This window comes from Somniosus microcephalus, chromosome 12 (assembly GCF_052327205.1).
Source record: "Somniosus microcephalus isolate GS21.2 chromosome 12, FLI_Smic_1.0, whole genome shotgun sequence".
Lineage (NCBI taxonomy): Eukaryota > Metazoa > Chordata > Chondrichthyes > Squaliformes > Somniosidae > Somniosus > Somniosus microcephalus.
In genome coordinates this window covers 125,716,410-125,735,513 of record NC_140998.1, presented here as the reverse complement: position 1 = coordinate 125,735,513, position 19,104 = coordinate 125,716,410, and the positions used below count along the sequence as shown (strand labels likewise).

The window sequence follows — 19,104 nt, the reverse complement described above, 5'->3', positions numbered from 1 at the left end:
GGGAACTTGGAGGTACAGGAAACTCTCTTTTTACCGGCACCTAAATAACCGGAAATCTTTCTTAACCAGCAAAATTCAGGAGTAGGTTCAGGTAAGTTTTACTTCATATTACTGGCCGTGTAACTGGGTTCCTGGATCTGTGGCTGTGTAACTGGGGTTCCTGCATCTGCTGCCATGCAACAGGGACGCCTGGATCTGTGGCCGTGTAACCGGGGTTCCTGCACCTGTTGCCATGCAGCAGGGACGCCTGGATCAGTGGCCGTGTACGGGGCTCTCGTACCTTAGTAAGTATACCTCTCTGTAATCCGGACTTTTTGATCAACCAGCACCACGCCGGTCCCGTCGGTGTCGGATAAAAAAGAGTTTCCTGTAATAATGTTTATCCTTTGGATTGCTTTGTCCTGGATGGTGTCGAACTTTTTGAATGTTGTTGGAGCTGCACTCATTCAGGCAAGTGGAGAGCATTCCATCATACTCCTGACTTGTGCCTTGTAGGTGGTAGACTGACTTTGGGGAGTCAGGTGCGCCACTCGCCGCAGAATACCCAGCCTTTGAACTGCTCTGCTAGCCACAGTATTTATGTGGCTGGCCCAGTTGAGTTTCTGATCAGTGGTGACCCCCCAGGATGTTGATGGTAGGTGACTCAGTGATGGTAATGCCATTGAATGTTAAGGGGAGGTGGTTAGGCACTCTCTTGTTGGAGTGCGCTGTTGCCTGCCAATTGTGTGTCATGAATTTTACTTGACACTTATCAGCCCAAGCCTGGGTAATGTCCAGGACTTGCTGCAGCCGGGAATGGACTGCTTCATTATCTGAGTAATTGCAAATGGAGCTGAACACTGTACAATCATCAGCAAACAGCCTCATTTCTGACCTTATGATGGAGGAAGGTCATTGATGAAGCAGCTGAAGATAGTTAGGTCTAGAACACTGCCCTGAGGAACTCCTGTAGTGATGTCCTGGTGCTAAGATGTTTGGCCTCCAACAACCACAACCTTCCTTCGTGCCAGGTATGACTCCCAACCACTGGAGAATTTTTCTTCTGACCCCCATTGACTTAGGTTTTACTAGAGATTCTTGGTACCACACTTGGTCAAATGCTGCCTTGCTGGCAATCTCACTCTCATCTCAACTGTGGAATTCACCTAGTGTCCACGTTTGGACCAAGACTGTAATGAGGTCTGGAGCCGAGTGGTCCTGGTGGAACCCAAACTGAGCATCGGTGAGCAGGTTATTGATGAGTAAGTGCCACTTGATAGCACTGTTGATGATACCTTCAATCACTTTGCTGATGATTGGGAGTAGGCTGAAAGTAATTGGCCAGATTGGATTTGTTCTGCTTTTTATGGACAGGACATACCTGGGCAACTTTCACATTCATGGGTAGGTGCCAGTGTTGTAGCTGTACTGGAACAGTTTGGCTGAAGGCACGGCTAGTTCTGGAGCACAGACCTTTTCAGTATTACAGCAGGAATGTTGTTAAGGCCCATAGTTTTTGCTGTGTCCAGACGTTTCTTGATATCACATGGAGTGAATCGATGCAAACAGCACATATATTTTCTATTTAGAATGTAACAAAAACATTGAATTTTCCACATATACTTAAATGTCAGTTCAATAACTGGTGTTAGAGTTTATTTTATTTTTCTCTAGTCATCTAGTCAAGGAGGATTCATATAGTTGGTGTCAGACAGCGATCCGCCACCCACGCTGTTTAAATCTGAGATATGCAGGTAATATTGGAAAGGTTTCTAGATGACTGAACACATTCTGCAAAAAACAGTAAGTCCAGATGAATGTTCAAACATTTCATTTCTTAATAAAATAAATAATAAATTAAAAAGTGCTTATGAGGCCTTTCCTGTTGTTTGGAGTCTGAACAGCACCATGCAACCTTTTTGCCTTGATAGAATAAAGAAATGATGAGATGAGGAGTTTTGATGGAATTTATAGCCTTGTGGTTAAGTAAATAAAAGCAGATTTGTCAAAGTTACGTGAGGACAGCGCCCCTTTAAGAAAAAAAAATCATTGTTTCCCTAACGGGTTTTGCTAAATTATCCACGTTTTGCTGCCTTTGAACAGTGTCACTGGGGAAGGTATTTTGCTTTTTGGCATCGACGCTGACGCCCTGCTCCAGTAATGCAGTCAAATAAATCTCTGCTGTTCTGACTGGCAGGTGAACCCATGTAAACGGCGTGGGAAGAGAGGGAGGGCATCCTCACCCTTTGGGAAGGAGGAGAGACTCCAGGAAAGGCTGGAGTGGGCAAGCCTCCAGAGAGAAACGTGCATCAGGAGGGGAAAGAGAGCGGGGGTGGGTGGGTGGGGGGAAGTGCAAAGGAAAGATCTTGAGATGAAAGTAGTTTTTTTCCCCTCTTCCCTTTACACTGATTGCCGTCTCCAGGCAACGGATTTCTGACGAAAGATGTTCCTGCCTGTGCAGTTGTGTTGTGGATAGTATCCAGGATCACGACAGCCAGCTTTTGGGATCTAGGGGGGAGGGGAGCTTGAGGAGAAATGATGTGAAGAAGCTGGGAATGATCGACATTGGCAACTCTTGGGCCACTGTTACAATTTGCTTCCCCCTCTCTCTCTCCAGCAATAATAATAAGGGAGGGATGTAATTTTTAAAAAAAAAAGGTGTTTTCATTTCAAGATGTTTGGGTGGGGGTGAAGTTAGATGTCACGTAGGGAGCCTGCTAGCACCATGGACCACAACGCGAGCTCCCCGCAGAGCTGGAGCGATGATTGGGACTCAGACACCAGGACCGCCGAGTTCACCAACCTCAGCGTTCAGGCAGCCCGCAACAGGACCGGGGGCAGGAGCCACCCCCTGGGCCGGCTGCAGCAGGAGCAGACCTACCGAGACTTCACCACCTCGATGCAAATCCTCATCTTCATCGGCTCCGTCCTGGGTAAGTGGCCGCTGGGTGGATGCGAGTTACACTGCCTTTCGGCCAGGCTTTTTAATGCACAGCCGCATCCGACACCGCTCCCGGCACATTGTGAATGGGGGTTCCTGGCATTGTGGTACAGTGCTAGCTTCACTGAAGTATTTACTGATATTAAAGCTGCGTGTTGGAAATAATTGTATAATTATTGATATTCAGTATAATGCGTCCACTATATTATAAACATGGATTTGGTAGATTGGAGTTGGACTGGGAATATCAATTTAACGGACAAGTGCAGACCTTGGTACATTGAATCTATAGGGTTGCCTATATTCTTTATCCGATTGAAGTGTGATGTATAGACTGATATATTGTGATATATATGCACCTTGTGGATGCCCCGCTGCTGTTTCCGCGTGTGTGCGTGGCTTAGGAAGTGCAGGTACAGTTATGGAATCCAGTGAGACCCGACAGGGTCTATTAAGGCTGTTTTTTAAAAATACAAAGAATAAACAATCTGCGGGTGTAGAGACAGTTCGGTGCATCAAGAGTCTCGGTTGGAGATCAGCGGGCACTGCAGTAAATCCAGTGGGTTCTCAAGAGTGAAAACGGAGGTCTTGTCAAGGTGCCAATTTCAGCATCAAACGGTGTGGGGACAGTCACCCACCCAGGACCGCTGGATTTAACCCCCTCCCTCCACTACAGATCTTCACCTACAATCAATGGGGTTGTCTACCGATGCTTTTACTGCAGGCAAAGGGTTAACACGCACAGTGGCTGCTCTAAGACGCAAGTTCTGTTCGTCTTTCCCTCTGCTTGAAAGACTTGCATTTATATAGCGACCTCAGGACGTCCCAAAGCGCTTTAGATCCAATCAAGTATTTTTTTGAAGTGTAGTCACTGTTGTAACCATTTAGTCATCCTCACCTCTCGGAATACACACATTCACCTATACATTCAGGGTGAGTTTCACCAAACGTAACTCTGATTATATCCATTCTATATTCAAATATGTACAGTGTATCAGAAGAGAATATTAGCAATGAGGTTTAAGAAAGGCTTGTATTTATATAGCGCCTTTCACAACCTCAGGACATTCCCAAGCACTTTACAGCCTTTGAAGTGTAGTCACTGTTATAGTGTTGGAAATACAGCAGCCAATTTCCACACAGCAAGGTCCCACAAACAGTAATGAGATGATGACCAGATAAGCTGTTTTAGTGATGTTGGTTGAGGGATAACTATTGGACAGTGCAATGGGGGAACTCCCCTGCTCTTCTTCATAGTGCCTGGGACTTTAAATCCATTGCCCAACCTTAAATGCCTATTTACAAGTGCAGTTTAGTTTTACGCAGTGGAAAGTTATCTTGAAGAATATTGCACCCCGATAAAAAGCACTGGGAATGGTAGCTAACCATAGGCAATAATATTCGGGTTTTAGACAAGGAAAGGGATGAGATAGGTACCATGGCCTGGAGTTTCCGCTAGAATGCGCTGGTTTTTTCAGAGCAATTCGCCCGAAATCGGCCAAACCAGCACAAAAATCGCGGAGTTTTAAGCGCAAATTACGTCCAGCGCAAATTGAGATTCTGCGATCTTTTGTGTGAGTTTAAAAAACATTGCACTTGGCACCGGCCACAAAACTGACCACGCCCTCGATCGAATTCATCACCGTTGCAAGTTTCCACTAATGGCGCCCGTTTACGGATCTTCAAGGAGGCTTTTGAAATTAAGCCTTTTTTTCAATGCAAGGACACTAATAGGCACATTTTAAAAGTTTTTAAATACTTTTTTTAATTTACCAAGACACTGACCACTGTTCACTAATGTAACTAGTAAATGGTTCTGCATAATTTTTAAGTTATTTTCAGTCATTTAAAATCGGATTACTCACAGGTGGTGGACGAGACACTCCGATTAAAAATGCCTATCTTTTTGTGATAAACCCATTTTCAGCTGTATTAATCAAACTGCATCAAGTTACCGCTCTTAAATATATCAAGGAATATTTTTTAATGCAAAAATAGTTTTATAAAACATTATGTTCTAAAACGCTGCCCGATTGTGCTGGTTCATGGCAGATTTTTATGTTCGGTGATATGCAAATAAGTTTGAGCGGAAACTTGAGGAAAGAAAACACTTCTGAAAACTAACGCAATTTCGAGCGCAATTTGCTCCTGGATCGCCGTTGGCGCTGAAAGTGGAAACTCTTGGCCCATGTTACTACAATCATTGTCTGTACTACTGCAAGTTTCCCAATATGATTGGAAAATATTTAATGATTGGACTGGAAAATATGCATATTGTAGAAACCCTTTTTAATGTGTGAGCTCAAAGCTCATTACCTGAAAAGGCAGGGTACAAAAGTGATAAAAAGCACAAAAATAGAACTGGGTTAGATGGAGTAGATGCAAGGGGAGCAGGCAAGGCCAGGCTTGACCATTGCCCATGTGGTCTTGATATGCACGAACATTGTAGATGGAAGGAATAGTGAGGTAAAGCTTTATTAATTAGGGATCAGTAGTTGACTCTTGTGTACTGATTTGCATTTATGTAGCTTTAATACCTGGGCAATTCATAATGATTTCAATTTGGTTATAAGGGAAATATCTGAACACTATTAATGGAACCCTGCTTTCTTTCTCTGAAACAGATGATGACATAATGCTGGTCAGAGGCGAACACTGAACCTGTATGTGGCTCATTAATAATGCAGAAACTAATGTCATTGAGTTCTTCAAATACATGCAGGCACTAATTTCATAAACAAAGCTATACCTTTCACACAAAGCCTTATTTGGGAGTTTATATGTTAAAAAGTAGGTGAAGAGATTAAAAGATCTTCAGGCCTCCTGCCAGCGGAAATGGGGCAGTACCACACTGAAAATGGTGGCCAATAACTTACATTGCCGATGTCCCTGTGGCAGTGTTACCCAGGGCCAAGTGCTGGGCGGCCAGAATAGGCTGTTGGCCTATTTAAAATGCAAATCAAGGGCCACTGTGATGTACATAGGACCCCGATTGCCATTTTTGGACTGAACTGGGCGGAGCGAGCGCTGTGTATGGTCCAACTAATATCAACGGGCGATCTGGACGAAGGGGATGCCAAAGGTAATGTCATCCAGTTCTCTCAAAGGTGAGCTCTTCTTTCTTTTTGTGGGGCCAGGAGGAGCAGGAGTGTTCCACAAATCCAGCCAGGACCGCTGTTGTTCTGGCTTCCTCCCCCTCGCCGCCCCGCTGGAGGATGGCTTGACTGCCCGATGTTGCGACGGTCCAGAGCTGACGGGGATGCCGCCCATTTTCGGCCACAGCCCACTGTCTCAATGTCAATGAGACCCAGCATTCAAAATGGACCGGGCCTGTTGCCAGGATTACCGGGCAGCCGGTGGTACCGGGCAGCACCTGAGGTCTGTTCGGGTGGGGGGGAGGGGGCGGAATCTACCCCTATGATTTGCCCTGAGGTTCTCTCGAATGTCTACTGTAACCGGCGGAAGATCAAGGGACTCCTTTTTTTATGTGCGTGAACAGGGTTGATTCTGATCTTCCGCCAAAGTTAAGGCAACCGATCGGGAGAACGCCCTTTAGATTGTTGATCAACCTTCCATTGATCTTAAACCAACTCTGATGCCATCCAGACTGTGTCTCAGAATGATTGCAGAGTAGGTTGTAACAAATTGGGTGATATAACACATGTTTGTCTGGCTCCTCTTCCGATCCTGATCAATTTTGTCAATTCATCATCAACTCTTACTGCTGTATGTTTTTCCCAGTAAAGATTCCAAATAAATATAATTTATTTCCGATCAATTCGAACTCTTTGCAAGCATCCATTGCTCTTTAGTGCTGCATCCGATCACTTTCTCCTAATCTATGAAGCATAGATACAGTTGCTACTTAAAAAGCCTTTCCTTAAAGCAGTGGTTCATGCTAAGGTACAGCTCCACAGATACCAATAGCCCTGACAATACTGTGTCAGTCACCTTCCTTGATGGTTTTTTAAATTTGTCCTTGGGATTTGGGCGCCACTGTCAATCCCGATTTACCCCGAGGGCAATAAGAGTCAACCACATAGTGTGGGACTGAAGTCACATGTAGGCTAGATTTGATAGGGGTGGCAATTTCCCATCTCTGTGTTCAAAATTATAAAGAGTTTTTATATAGAGTATATAAGGAGAAACTGTTTCCACTGGCAGAGAGGTCGGTAACCAGAGGACACAGATTTAAGGTAATTGGCAAAAGAACCAGAGGGGAGATGCGGAGAATTTTTTTCACGCAGCGAGTTGTTACGATCTGGAATGCACTGCCTGAAAGGGTGGTGGAAGCAGGTTCAATAGTAACTTTCAAAAGGGAATTGGATATATTCTGGAAACGGAAACATTTTCAGGGCTATGGGAAAAGAGCAGGGGGAGTGGGACTAATTGGCTAGCTCTTTCAAAGAGCTGGCAGAGGCACAATGGGTCGAAAAGCCTCCTCCTATGCTGTATGACTCTATGATTAGTGAACCAGTTCTTTTTTGAACAATCCAGTGACTTTCATGGTCATTTCCTGGTGCCAGCTCAGAAATGACCATATTTATTGAATTCAATTTCACACCTTGCCATGATTGGATTTGAACTCACGGCCTTTGGGTTAACTAGTCCTGGATGTGGGTGTACAGGGCACAATTTCAAAATTTGCAGATGACACAAAACTTGGAAGTATAGTGGACAGTGAGGAGGCTAGTGATAGGCCTCAGGAAGACATAGACAGGCTGGTGGAATGGGCGGACATGTGGCAGATGAAATTTAACGCAGAAACGTGGTAGAAAGAATGAAGAGAGGAAATATAAACTAAAGGGTGCAATCCTAAAGGGGGTGCATGAACAGAGAGACCTGGGGGTATTTGTGCACAAATTGTTGAAGGTGGCAGGGCAGGTTGGGAAAGCAGTTAAAAAAGCTTATGGGTTCCTGAGCTTAATGAATAGAGGTACTGTATAGAGTACAAAAACGTGGAAATTATGATGAACCTGTATAAAACACTGGTTCGGCCCCAACTGGAGTATTGTGTCCAATTCTGGGCACCACACTTTAAGAAGGATGCAAAGGCATTAGAGAGAGTGCAGAAAAGATTTATGAGAATGATTCCAGGAATGAGTGACTTCAGTTACATGGATAGACTAGAGAAGCTGGGGTTGTTCAACTCAGACCAGAGACGATTGAGAGGAGATTTGATAGAGGTGTTCAAAATCATGAGGGGTCTGAACAGAGTAGATAGAGAGAAACTGTTCCCATTGGCAGAAGGGTCATGAACCAGAGGACACAGATTTAAAGTGATTGGCAGAAGAACCAAAGACGACATGAGGAAAAACTTTTTACTCAGCGAGTGGTTAGGATCTGGAATGCACTGCCTGAAAGGGTGGTGGAAGCAGATTCAATCACTGCTTTCAAAAGGGAACTGGATAAGTACCTGAAGGAAAAAAGTTTGCAAGGCTCGGGGAAAGGGCGGGGAAGTGGGACTAGCTGAGCTGCTCTTGCAGAGAGCTGGCATGGGCTCGACGGGCCGAATGGCCTTCTTTCGTGCTGTAACCATTCTATGATTCTATGACAACAACTAGGTTGTCATAACCAATAAATGAGTGCCATGACTGTCCATGGGACATTGCAGCTGATCCTAGCTCTGTTCAGACCTGAAATCCAGACATACTCATTTGTAATATGGGTTACTTGTTGGATATCAGGAACATGAACCTTGGCCAATCATTTTTTTTTTAAAAGATTAATTGAGTTACTTGGCAGTTCTTCTCTCAGAAGTGCTGAGCAGAAGCCAGGCACTTCCCCACAGCAAAGGAAAATTGCGTTGAGAAACAACTCCAAGTGGATTCTTGTGATATTCCTTATGAAGTAGTATTGGTGGGGGGGTTATCATCTACCAGCTCTCTCTCAACCAGTGTGTGATGTACGAGGATCTAATAAAGGTATCGGGGTAAAATAGAAATAATAACTTAAAGAACAAAATTAAGCCAACCACTTCCAGAAATAGCAATACAGCATGAAGGAAACATTGCTTTATGTTTTAAAAAAAAAAAATTCTGTTCTCTTTCCTCTCTACGGTCTAGCATGAGCGTGCTTTTGATACCTTTTTTATATTGTACCTTTTTTTATATTCAGTCCTCACAGAGGTGTATCTCCGAGGGATTAACAATGATCCTACTTGCAGTAATTTGCTTATTGGATTTAATGAAGTTCCTTGCTGCATTGGTTCAGTGACAGGAAGCAAAGGGTGGTGATGGATGGGAGGTGGTTTGCAGTGTGTTCCCCAAGGGTCGGTTTTGGGTCTATTACTCTTTTACAATTTTTTTTAAATGGCCTAGGCTCGGGTGTAGGGAGCAACATTATAAAGTTTGCAGATGATACGAAACTTGGCAATGTAGTAGATAGTAATGAGGATAGTTGTAGACTTCAGGATGATAGAAACATGATGGTGAAATGAGCAGAAGCATGGCAGATGGAGTTCAATGCAGAGAAGTGTGAAGTGATGCACTTTGAGAGGACTAATATGGAAAGGCAGTATACTATAAATGGCACAATTTTGAAAAGTGTAGCTGAGTAGAGAGACCTTGGTGTCCATATACACAAATCCTTAAATGGGGCAGGGCAAGTTGATAAGGAGGTTAAAACAGCATCTGGGTTACTTGGGTTTATAAATAGAATATAAAAGCAAAGAGATCACGCTCGAACTTTATAAATCACTGGTTAGGCCTCAGCTGGAGTGTTGTGGACAATTCTGGGCACCACACTCCAGGAAAGATGTAAAGGCCTTAGAAAGGGTACAGAGGAGGTTTACCAGGATGTTACCAGGGATGAGGGACTTCAGTTATGAGAAGAGGTTGGAAAGGTTAGGGCTGTTCTCCTTGGAACAGAGAAGGTTAAGAGGTGACCTAATAGAGGTATTCAAGATGATGAGAAGTATTGATAGAGTAAATAGGGAAAAATTATTCCCTCTGGCGAGTGGATCAATAACCAGTGATCATAGATTTAAAATCATTGGCAAAAGATCTAGAGAGGAGATGAGGAGAATTATTTTCACTCAGAGAGTTGTCGGGATCTGGAACGCTCTACTTGAAAAGGTGGTGGAAGCTGATTTCATAAATAATTTTAAAAAGGAGTTGGACAGGTACCTGAGGATGAGCAACTTACAGGGTTACAGACAAAAAGCAAGGGTGTGGGACTAAACATGACTGCTCTTTCAAGGATCCAGCACAGACATGATGGGCTGAATGGCCTCCTTCTGTGCTGTAAGTTTCTATAATTCTATAAGTTGAGGTGTAATAGCAAGAATTCCGATAATCTATTGTAAATTTGGCATCAGAAACTCTGTTGGCCATCACTGAGAAAAATCTGAACCACTGTGTGGTTAACACACCTTTGCACTGCGCTTAACCACCTGAATCACATAATCACAACAAATTGGCATTGTGTTCGTGTCCTGTTCGATTTTCTTTTACTAAGACAGACGCTTGGGCCTAGAAATTGATTTGTGCCAGCCCACCCGATATTGGGCCTCACGCCTCATTTCCATCAGAGTGGCGAGCTGCAGATGCCTACAGGGAGTCTCCAGGCAGCTCACTGGTGAAAACCATTTGAATTTTGGGCCACTGTGTCATCAGTAGTGATCCTTGGGAGGGGATTTGAGGCGGCGATCGAGAGGGTGTGTGGGGCAAGCAGTGGCTGGCAGAGGCCCGTGGCTTTAATGTGGAACCAGGAACAGCTCTCCTGCTCCTCCTGGCTCCATATTTAAGTATTTAAAAAAAAAATTCCTGTAAAACGGGCACAGTGTCATCGAATTTCTAGGCCTTGCTTTCAACACATGCTGTAGTGGTCATTTTCCGACTTTGTGCTGCCAACAGGAGCAATGTTTGCCAATGGTGCATATCGGAAATTGGGGCTCGATTTTCTGACAATTTCCCTCAACCCAGCATCCACTTCTGTGTTGTCAGACTGTTCGACATTAAATTTTGGATGTAAAAATTTCCTCTGACTAAACATTGGAAAGACTGAAGATTTTATTATCAGACCCTGCCATAAACTCTGCTCCTTTGCCACTGATTTCACCCCCTTCTGGCTACAGGAAACTTTCTTTTATCCGGCACGGATGGGACCGACGTGGTGCCGGTTCATCAAAAATTCCGGATGACCGAACGCTAGAGTGAACGATACGGAGCTAAGAGCTCCGTATAAAGCAACAAACCCAGGTTCAAAACAATGGCCACAAGTTGCAAGCGTCTCTGTAGCTTAGCAACAGCTGCAGCCACACCCTTGCACAGCAACACATGGAGCAAGGTAAGTAATAAAAGTTACCTGAACCTACTCCTGAATTTTGCCGGTTAACCGATATTTCCGGTTATTTAAGGGCCGGTTAATCGAAAGTTTCCTGTACTTGCTTAGGCACAATCATGCTTTTGTCACCTTTTGTGTCTTGATTTATCCAATGTTCTCCTTACGAACCTTATATCCCCCACCATCCATAAACTCCAACGTGTCCAAAACTCAGCTCTGTCCTGTCCTGTACAAAATCCTGCTTTCCCTTCACTCCCATCCTCACTGACGTTCACTGGCTCCCTCTTACCCAGCACATTGAATTTAAAGTCCATGTCCTCATCTTCAAATCCTCCGGAGCCTTGGTCCATCCTACCTCTGCAGCCTCCACCAGAATTATGCCCCCACCTGCTCCTTTCTGTCCTCTGACTCTGGCCTTCAGTGCATCTCCTCCCTCCCTTCATTCCACCACTGATGGAAAACCTTCTGGGTGGCATATAGTGACACCACTATTCCCAGGCAGAATGGAGATGATTGGGTAAATCGCCTGGCAATCATGCCTGGAGACCGCACTACTGTAAGTTACTGGGTTTAATTTTATGCACATAATTTGTATTATGTAACTGTTGTCCACTCACTGCATTTTGCTGGTGAAATCACCCTTCTTCTATTCAGGAGAGAAGTTGCTGCAGTTTTGGTCACGAGCCCTGTTTGCTGCAGCTCACAGAGTCTCTTTTGAAATAGACTCTGTAAATAGACTTTGTTTGCTGTACAGTGTTGTAAGTCCTGCATTAAGTCCCGCCCCACCTCCAACTCATTGGCTGGCACAGTACAACACATTGGCTGGCACAGTACAACTCATTGGCTGGCACAGTGCAACACATTGGCTGGCACAGTACAACTCATTGGCTGGCACAGTACAACTCATTGGCTGGTACAGTACAACTCATTGGCTGGTACAATACAACTCATTGGCTGACACAGTGCAACTCATTGGCTGGTACAGTACAACTCATTGGCTGGTACGGTACAACTCATTGGCTGGTACAGTGCAACACATTGGCTGGCACAGTACAACTCATTGGCTGGTACAGTACAACTCATTGGCTGGCACAGTACAACTCATTGGCTGGCACAGTACAACTCATTGGCTGGCACAGTGCAACTCATTGGCTGGTACAGTACAACTCATTGGCTGGTACAGTACAACTCATTGGCTGACAGTGCAACACATTGGCTGGTACAGTGCAACTCATTGGCTGGTACAGTACAACTCATTGGCTGGTACAGTGCAACACATTGGCTGGCACAGTGCAACTCATTGGCTGGTACAGTACAACTCATTGGCTGACAGTGCAACACATTGGCTGGTACAGTGCAACTCATTGGCTGGTACAGTACAACTCATTGGCTGGCACAGTGCAACACATTGGCTGGCACAGTGCAACACATTGGCTGGCACAGTGCAACACATTGGCTGGCACAGTGCAACTCATTGGCTGGTACAGTACAACTCATTGGCTGGTACAATACAACTCATTGGCTGACAGTGCAACACATTGGCTGGTACAGTGCAACTCATTGGCTGGTACAGTACAACTCATTGGCTGGCACAGTGCAACACATTGGCTGGCACAGTGCAACTCATTGGCTGGTACAGTACAACTCATTGGCTGGCACAGTGCAACTCATTGGCTGACAGTGCAACACATTGGCTGGCACAGTGCAACTCATTGGCTGGCACAGTGCAACTCATTGGCTGGCACAGTACAACTCATTGGCTGGCACAGTACAACTCATTGGCTGGCACAGTGCAACTCATTGGCTGGTACAGTACAACTCATTGGCTGGCACAGTGCAACTCATTGGCTGACAGTGCAACACATTGGCTGGTACAGTGCAACTCATTGGCTGGTACAGTACAACTCATTGGCTGGTACAATGCAACTCATTGGCTGGCACAGTACAACTCATTGGCTGGCACAGTACAACTCATTGGCTGGTACAGTGCAACACATTGGCTGGTACAGTGCAACTCATTGGCTGGCACAGTACAACTCATTGGCTGGCACAGTGCAACTCATTGGCTGGCACAGTGCAACTCATTGGCTGGTACAGTACAACTCATTGGCTGGCACAGTGCAACTCATTGGCTGGCACAGTGCAACTCATTGGCTGGCACAGTGCAACTCATTGGCTGGCACAGTGCAACTCATTGGCTGGCACAGTGCAACTCATTGGCTGACACAGTGCAACTCATTGGCTGACACAGTGCAACTCATTGGCTGGTACAGTGCAACTTATTGGCTGGTACAGTGGTGTCAATAGACACTCTGAACCTTTTGTCCATCTCAGCTCTACTCTCTAGAATTTCTTCCTGAAACCCTTTGCTATCCTCCTCCTAACTCTCCCACCATGACCACCATATTCCTCGGTCCTCCCATCCTATAAAGCATCTTGGGACATTTTCAATGCTAAAAGTGCTACATAAATGCACGTTGTTGGAGTCCGAGGCCCCGCAGAGTTGCTGGTACTCAGGGATGCAGCGTAGAGTCAGTGTCTGCAGGAAAGGAGTGGAGTTAATTGGAATAATCAAATAATACCTAGGAATTTACATCAGTGCCTGTTACTTTCTTCTCCACTGCTCATTGTGCTGATTGCATGCCATCTACTCCATAGAAAGTTGAGGCTGTTACCTATAATTACCCAATCGGACAGTTCTAACAGTGAAAAATAATGATGGTTGTGAGAGATAGTGCCTTTTCAGAAAGCCTGCGTTTCCCAATCCCTCATAACCTATCCTGTTTCTGAATACTAACTGTAATTAATAAATAGTACTGAACAGATGGTGCAGTTCAAGTGGTTTCTCTCATGGCATTTCCCAGAGCTGAGTGCTTCTGTATGGATGATGGTTATGATAACCAACAACAACTACAACTTGTGTTTATATAGCACCTTTAATGTAGTAAAACGCCCCAAGGCGCTTCACAGGAGCGTTATCAAACAAAATTTGACACCGAGCCACATAAGGAGATATTAGGGCAGATGACCAAAAGCTTGGTCAAAGAAGTAGGTTTTAAGGAATGTCTTAAAGGAGGAAAGAGAGGTAGAGAGGCGGAGAGGTTTAGGCAGGGAATTCCAGAGCTTAGGGCCTAGGCAATAGAAGGCACAGCCACCAATGGTGGAGCGATTAAAATCGAGGATGCCCAAGTGGTCAGAATTGGAGGCACGCAGATATCTAGGAGGTTTGTAAGGCTGGAGGAGGTTACAGAGATAGGGAGGGGCGAGGCTATGGAGGGATTTGAAAACAAGGATGAGAATTTTAAAATTGAGGTGTTGCTGAACTGGGAGCCAGTGTAGGTCAGCGAGCACAGGAGTGATGGGTGAACGGGACTTGGTGCGAGTTAGGACACGGGCAGCCGAGTTTTGGATGATCTCAAGTTTACGGAGGGGAGAACGTGGGAGACCAGCCAGGAGTGCGTTGGAATAGTCAAGTCTAAAGGTAACAAAGGCATGGATGAGGGTTTCAGCAGCAGATGAGCTGAGGCAGAGGCGGAGTCGGGCGATGTTAAAGAAGTGGAATTAGGCGGTCTTAGTGATGGCGTGGATATGTGGGTCAAATATGACACCAAGGTTGTGAACAGTCTGGTTCAGACTTAGGCAGTTGCCAGGATGAGGGATGGAGTTGGTGGCTAGGGAACGGAGTTTGGGATATAGTTGTGCCTCTTGCATTCCTATATAGAAAAGCAGCTCCCATTTCTTGCAGGTATCGGAATGATTTGCACTTTTGATTTGGATCATTTTCCTCCCTCCTTCGTCAATCGGCTTTCTTATGTTCATTAATAAATAGACATTCTTATTATGAACACAGCTAGCTTTTGCTAGTTACTTTATTGAGCACATGTGGACTAGGTACAGTATCTGTAGAGGCTTCCATCTTGACTGTTGCCTTGTGGGTAGCCTAGTGCCTCATGGGTAATGTAGTCTTAATATACATGCAGCTGGGTAGTGTAGTCTTATACATACAGCTATATACAGCTCTACACAGCTCTACGGCTCCACCTAGTGTCCACTATAGAATGACATGATCATTACAGGCTTGAAGATTTTTGTTTTAATATTCTCTTATCTAATTTATGCTGTCTCTTTTGACTAAGGTTTCAGATTTCTAGCATTGTGGTGGTCATGGCTAATGATATCTCTTTTGGCTTCTTGTTTGTTTAGAATGGGCATCATGGTTATGAATTTGGATATTGAGTTAAAAGCTAGATTTAGGCACTGCATTTTTATACTACTTTTGTATTATCTCTTTTGATAGCAATTCATTCTTCTGTTTAACACACAATGTGAAGGAGCTGAATTAGCATCAGAAGCGAAACAGCAATTAATCCAAAATGCTTCAGTGTATTGTTACTCAAGTGAATGTCAATTCCACTCCCTCATACCATCAAAGTCAGACTCATTCAGGCCAATACCTGCAATTATATCAAATGGAAATACTCACAAAAAATTCAGAGAATTGGAAAAATTATGGATGTTAAATTTAATCATAACTATCTACAACTCCTTGATTAAAAAAAATAGGTCTGAAGGTAAAGTTGAAAGTTAGCCTAGCTCTCTACAGTTTCTAAGGCCATTATTAACAGTTTCATATTGACATTTTTGTTAGTAGTTTGGAGAACTCTTTCAAAGTTATTTTTTCCCATTTGTTTTTAGCACTTGGTAGGTACTGTGTATACTGTCTGTAAAGAAGTGTCAGTAGCTGACTAGGTTTAATCTGCCCTTTTGCCAGCACAGTACATTGAAGTAAACTGCTATTAATATGACGTGGCACCAGTATATTGCAGTCGCAGCCTGGAAAACAGGATCACCACCAGTTATTGGTTGGTGTAGGTATCACATGTAACAACATTGGACCTCTACCAGAAACACTGGAGTCGCTTTTAAGGGTAAAATGTGGAAACATTTTAAGCTTAACCTAGGTTTAAATTATCACACGATTTCTAAATTTACTCAAGGTCTCTGGTGAGAACCATATTAAAATTATACTAAAAGGTAATTGAATAAAACATGTGTGACTGGATGTGTAAATTTGGTATTGATATTAATATGGCATCAGTCTTTTTATATTTGTGTGCATATTTAATATGGTAATTTCTAAGTGTCGTGCAAATTTCTAAGCCTTTGGGTCTATTGGCTCTTAGTGGTAAATGATCCCAAATAGAAAAGATGAACATAATATTTGACATACTTTTCAAATAGAGCTTTGTTCTTAGCAAGGCAAGAGATAACTAAATGAAACAGTTGACCTATTTACATCAAGATCACCCAAGCCAGTTTAACACTGGGGACTGCTGTGACGTACAGATCAGCTCCCATTATACTGGATTCCAACAAAATGCCTGAACACCAGCAACAGAAGAGCAACACCTACTGCATCAAAATGACATTTCTGCTTTCCGTACTCCCTGTTGCTGCTAATGGTGCTGAATTCTGGGTAGTTTTGCTCCATAGATTGCCTACATTGTGGTTGCCACAATTTAAGTCAATGAGACAAAAGCAAAATACTGCTGGAAATCTGAAATAAAAATAGAAAATGCTGGAAACACTCAGCATGTCAGGCAGCAACTGTAGAGCGGGAAACAGAGTTAACGTTTCAGGTTGATGACCTTTCGTCAAGTCAATAAGGTCTCTTTAAGGCAGTAGAGATGTCATCCCATGTATCTAAAATGGATTCCAACCGAAAATGCATAGAGTTCTGATTCACTATACCACTCAATCTTATCTTGTCCAGCCTTCTCTTAGGCAATCATATTGGGTGCTTTTCATTGTCAGTTTACTCTGCATTGATAAATTATTAGAACAACAACAACAACTTGTATTTATATAGCACCTTTAACATAGTAAAATGTCCCAAAGCGCTGCACAGGAGTATTTTAAGACAAAAAATTTGACACCGAGCCACATAAGCAGAAATTAGGGCAGGTGACCAAAAGCTTGGTCAAAGAGGTAGGTTTTAAGGAGCGTCTTAAAGGAGGAAAGAGAGGTAGTGAAGCGGAGAGGTTTAGGCAGGGAATTTCAGAGCTTAGGGCCTAGGCAACAGAAGGCATGGCCGCCAATGGTTGAGCGATTATAATCAGGGATGCTCAAGAGGGCAGAATTAGAGGCGCGCAGATATCTCGGGAGGTTGTGGGGCTGAAGGAGATTACAGAGATAGGAAGGGGGCGAGGCCATGGAGGGATTTGAAAACAAGGATGAGAATTTTGAAATTGAGGCGTTGATTAACCGGGAGCCAATGTAGGTCAGCGAACACAGGGGAGATGGGCGAACGGGACTTGGTGCGAGTTAGGACACAGGCAGCTGAGTTTTGGATGACCTCAAGTTTACGTAGGGTGGAATGTGGGAGGCCAGCCAGGAGTGCATTGGAATAGTCAAGTCTAGAGGTAACAAAGGCATGGATGAGGGTTTCAGCAGCGGATGAGGTGAGGCAGGGGCGGAGACGGGCAATGTTACGGAGGTGGAAGTAGGCAGTCTTTGTTATGCTGCGGCTATGTGGTCGGAAGCTCATTTCAGTGTCAATTATGACACCAAGGTTGCGATCAGCGTGGTTCAGCCTCAGACAGATTTTAGGGAGAGGGATGGAGTCAGTGGCTAGGGAATGGAGTTTGTGGCGGGGACCGAAAACAATGGCTTCGGTCTTCCCAATATTTAATTGGATAAAATTTTTGCTCATCCAGAACTGTATGTCGGACAAGTAGTCTGACAATTTAGAGACGGTGGAGGGGGTCCAGAAAGATAAAAACGTTTAATTAATCACCAATATTCTCTAATAATTAAGGCTGATTGGATGAATAAGCTTATTATGGCCGAGATGGGGCTTTTCTCATTATTTTGAGAAGAAAAGATTCAGGATGATAACCAATGATCTCTCTGGCAGACATGAGGTTTGTTTAGCTATGAGGCTAAGATAAATGATATGTATCATACTTTGCAAGATGTGGTTAACTAACATTTTAATTCTTATTAATACCAGTCAAACACCATCACTTCTATTTAGCAAGTCATGTAATCAGTCTATGATGTAGTCTAATTAAATCAGCTGAATTTAATTTTCACCTGTGTAAACCAGCCGAGTGACTTATTTCTTAGACAGCCAAAGACCACAGAATGGGAGAATGGGAACAGAGGAACAGGAGTAGGCCATTCAGCCCCTTGAGCCTGTTCCACCGTTCAAGGAGGTCATGGCTGATCGATACAAAGATGGGAGGGAAAGCAGTGAGTGAGGAGGACATAAAAAACCTGCAAAAGGACATAGACAGGCTAAGTGAGTGGGCAGAAATTTGGCAGATGGAATATAATGTTGGAAAGTGTGAGGTTATGCACTTTGGCAGAAAAAATCAAAGAGCAAGTTATTATCTAAATGGAGAGAAACTGCAAAGTGCTACAGTACAAAGGGATCTGGGGGTCCTGGTGCATGAAACACAGAAGGTTAGTATGCAGGTGCAGCAGCAGGTGATCAGGAAGGCCAATGGAATCTTGGCTTTTATTGCAAGGGGGATGGAGTATAAAAGCAGGGAAGTCTTGCTTCAGTTATACAGGGTACTGGTGAGGCCACACCTGGAATACTGCGTACAGTTTTGGTTTCCATATTTAAGAAAAGATATACGGTACTTGCTCTCGAGGCAGTTCAGAGGAGGTTCACTCGGTTGATTCTGGAGATGAGGGGGTTGACTTATGAGGAAAGGTTGAGTAGGTTGGGCCTCTACTCAATGGAATTCAGAAGAATGAGAGGCGATCTTATCGAAACATATAAGATTGTGAGGGGGCTTGATCGGGTGGATGCGGTGAGGATGTTTCCACTGATGGGTGAGACTAGAACTAGGGGGCATAATCTTAGAATAAGGGGCTGCCCTTTCAAA

The 19,104-nt window shown here is 44.1% G+C and overlaps 1 protein-coding gene across 1 annotated transcript in view; it reads left to right on the top strand.

Annotated features, from left to right (window-relative positions):
- Positions 1-2,598: 2,598 nt before the first annotated feature.
- Positions 2,599-19,104, top strand: part of gpr176 (G protein-coupled receptor 176) — a 60,760-nt gene continuing 44,254 nt past the window's right edge. Inside the window, exon 1 of the mRNA XM_086003507.1 lies at positions 2,599-2,912. Coding sequence (XP_085859633.1) covers positions 2,678-2,912 — 235 coding nt within the window. The 5' untranslated portion in view covers positions 2,599-2,677. The remainder of the gene's footprint in view (positions 2,913-19,104) is intronic.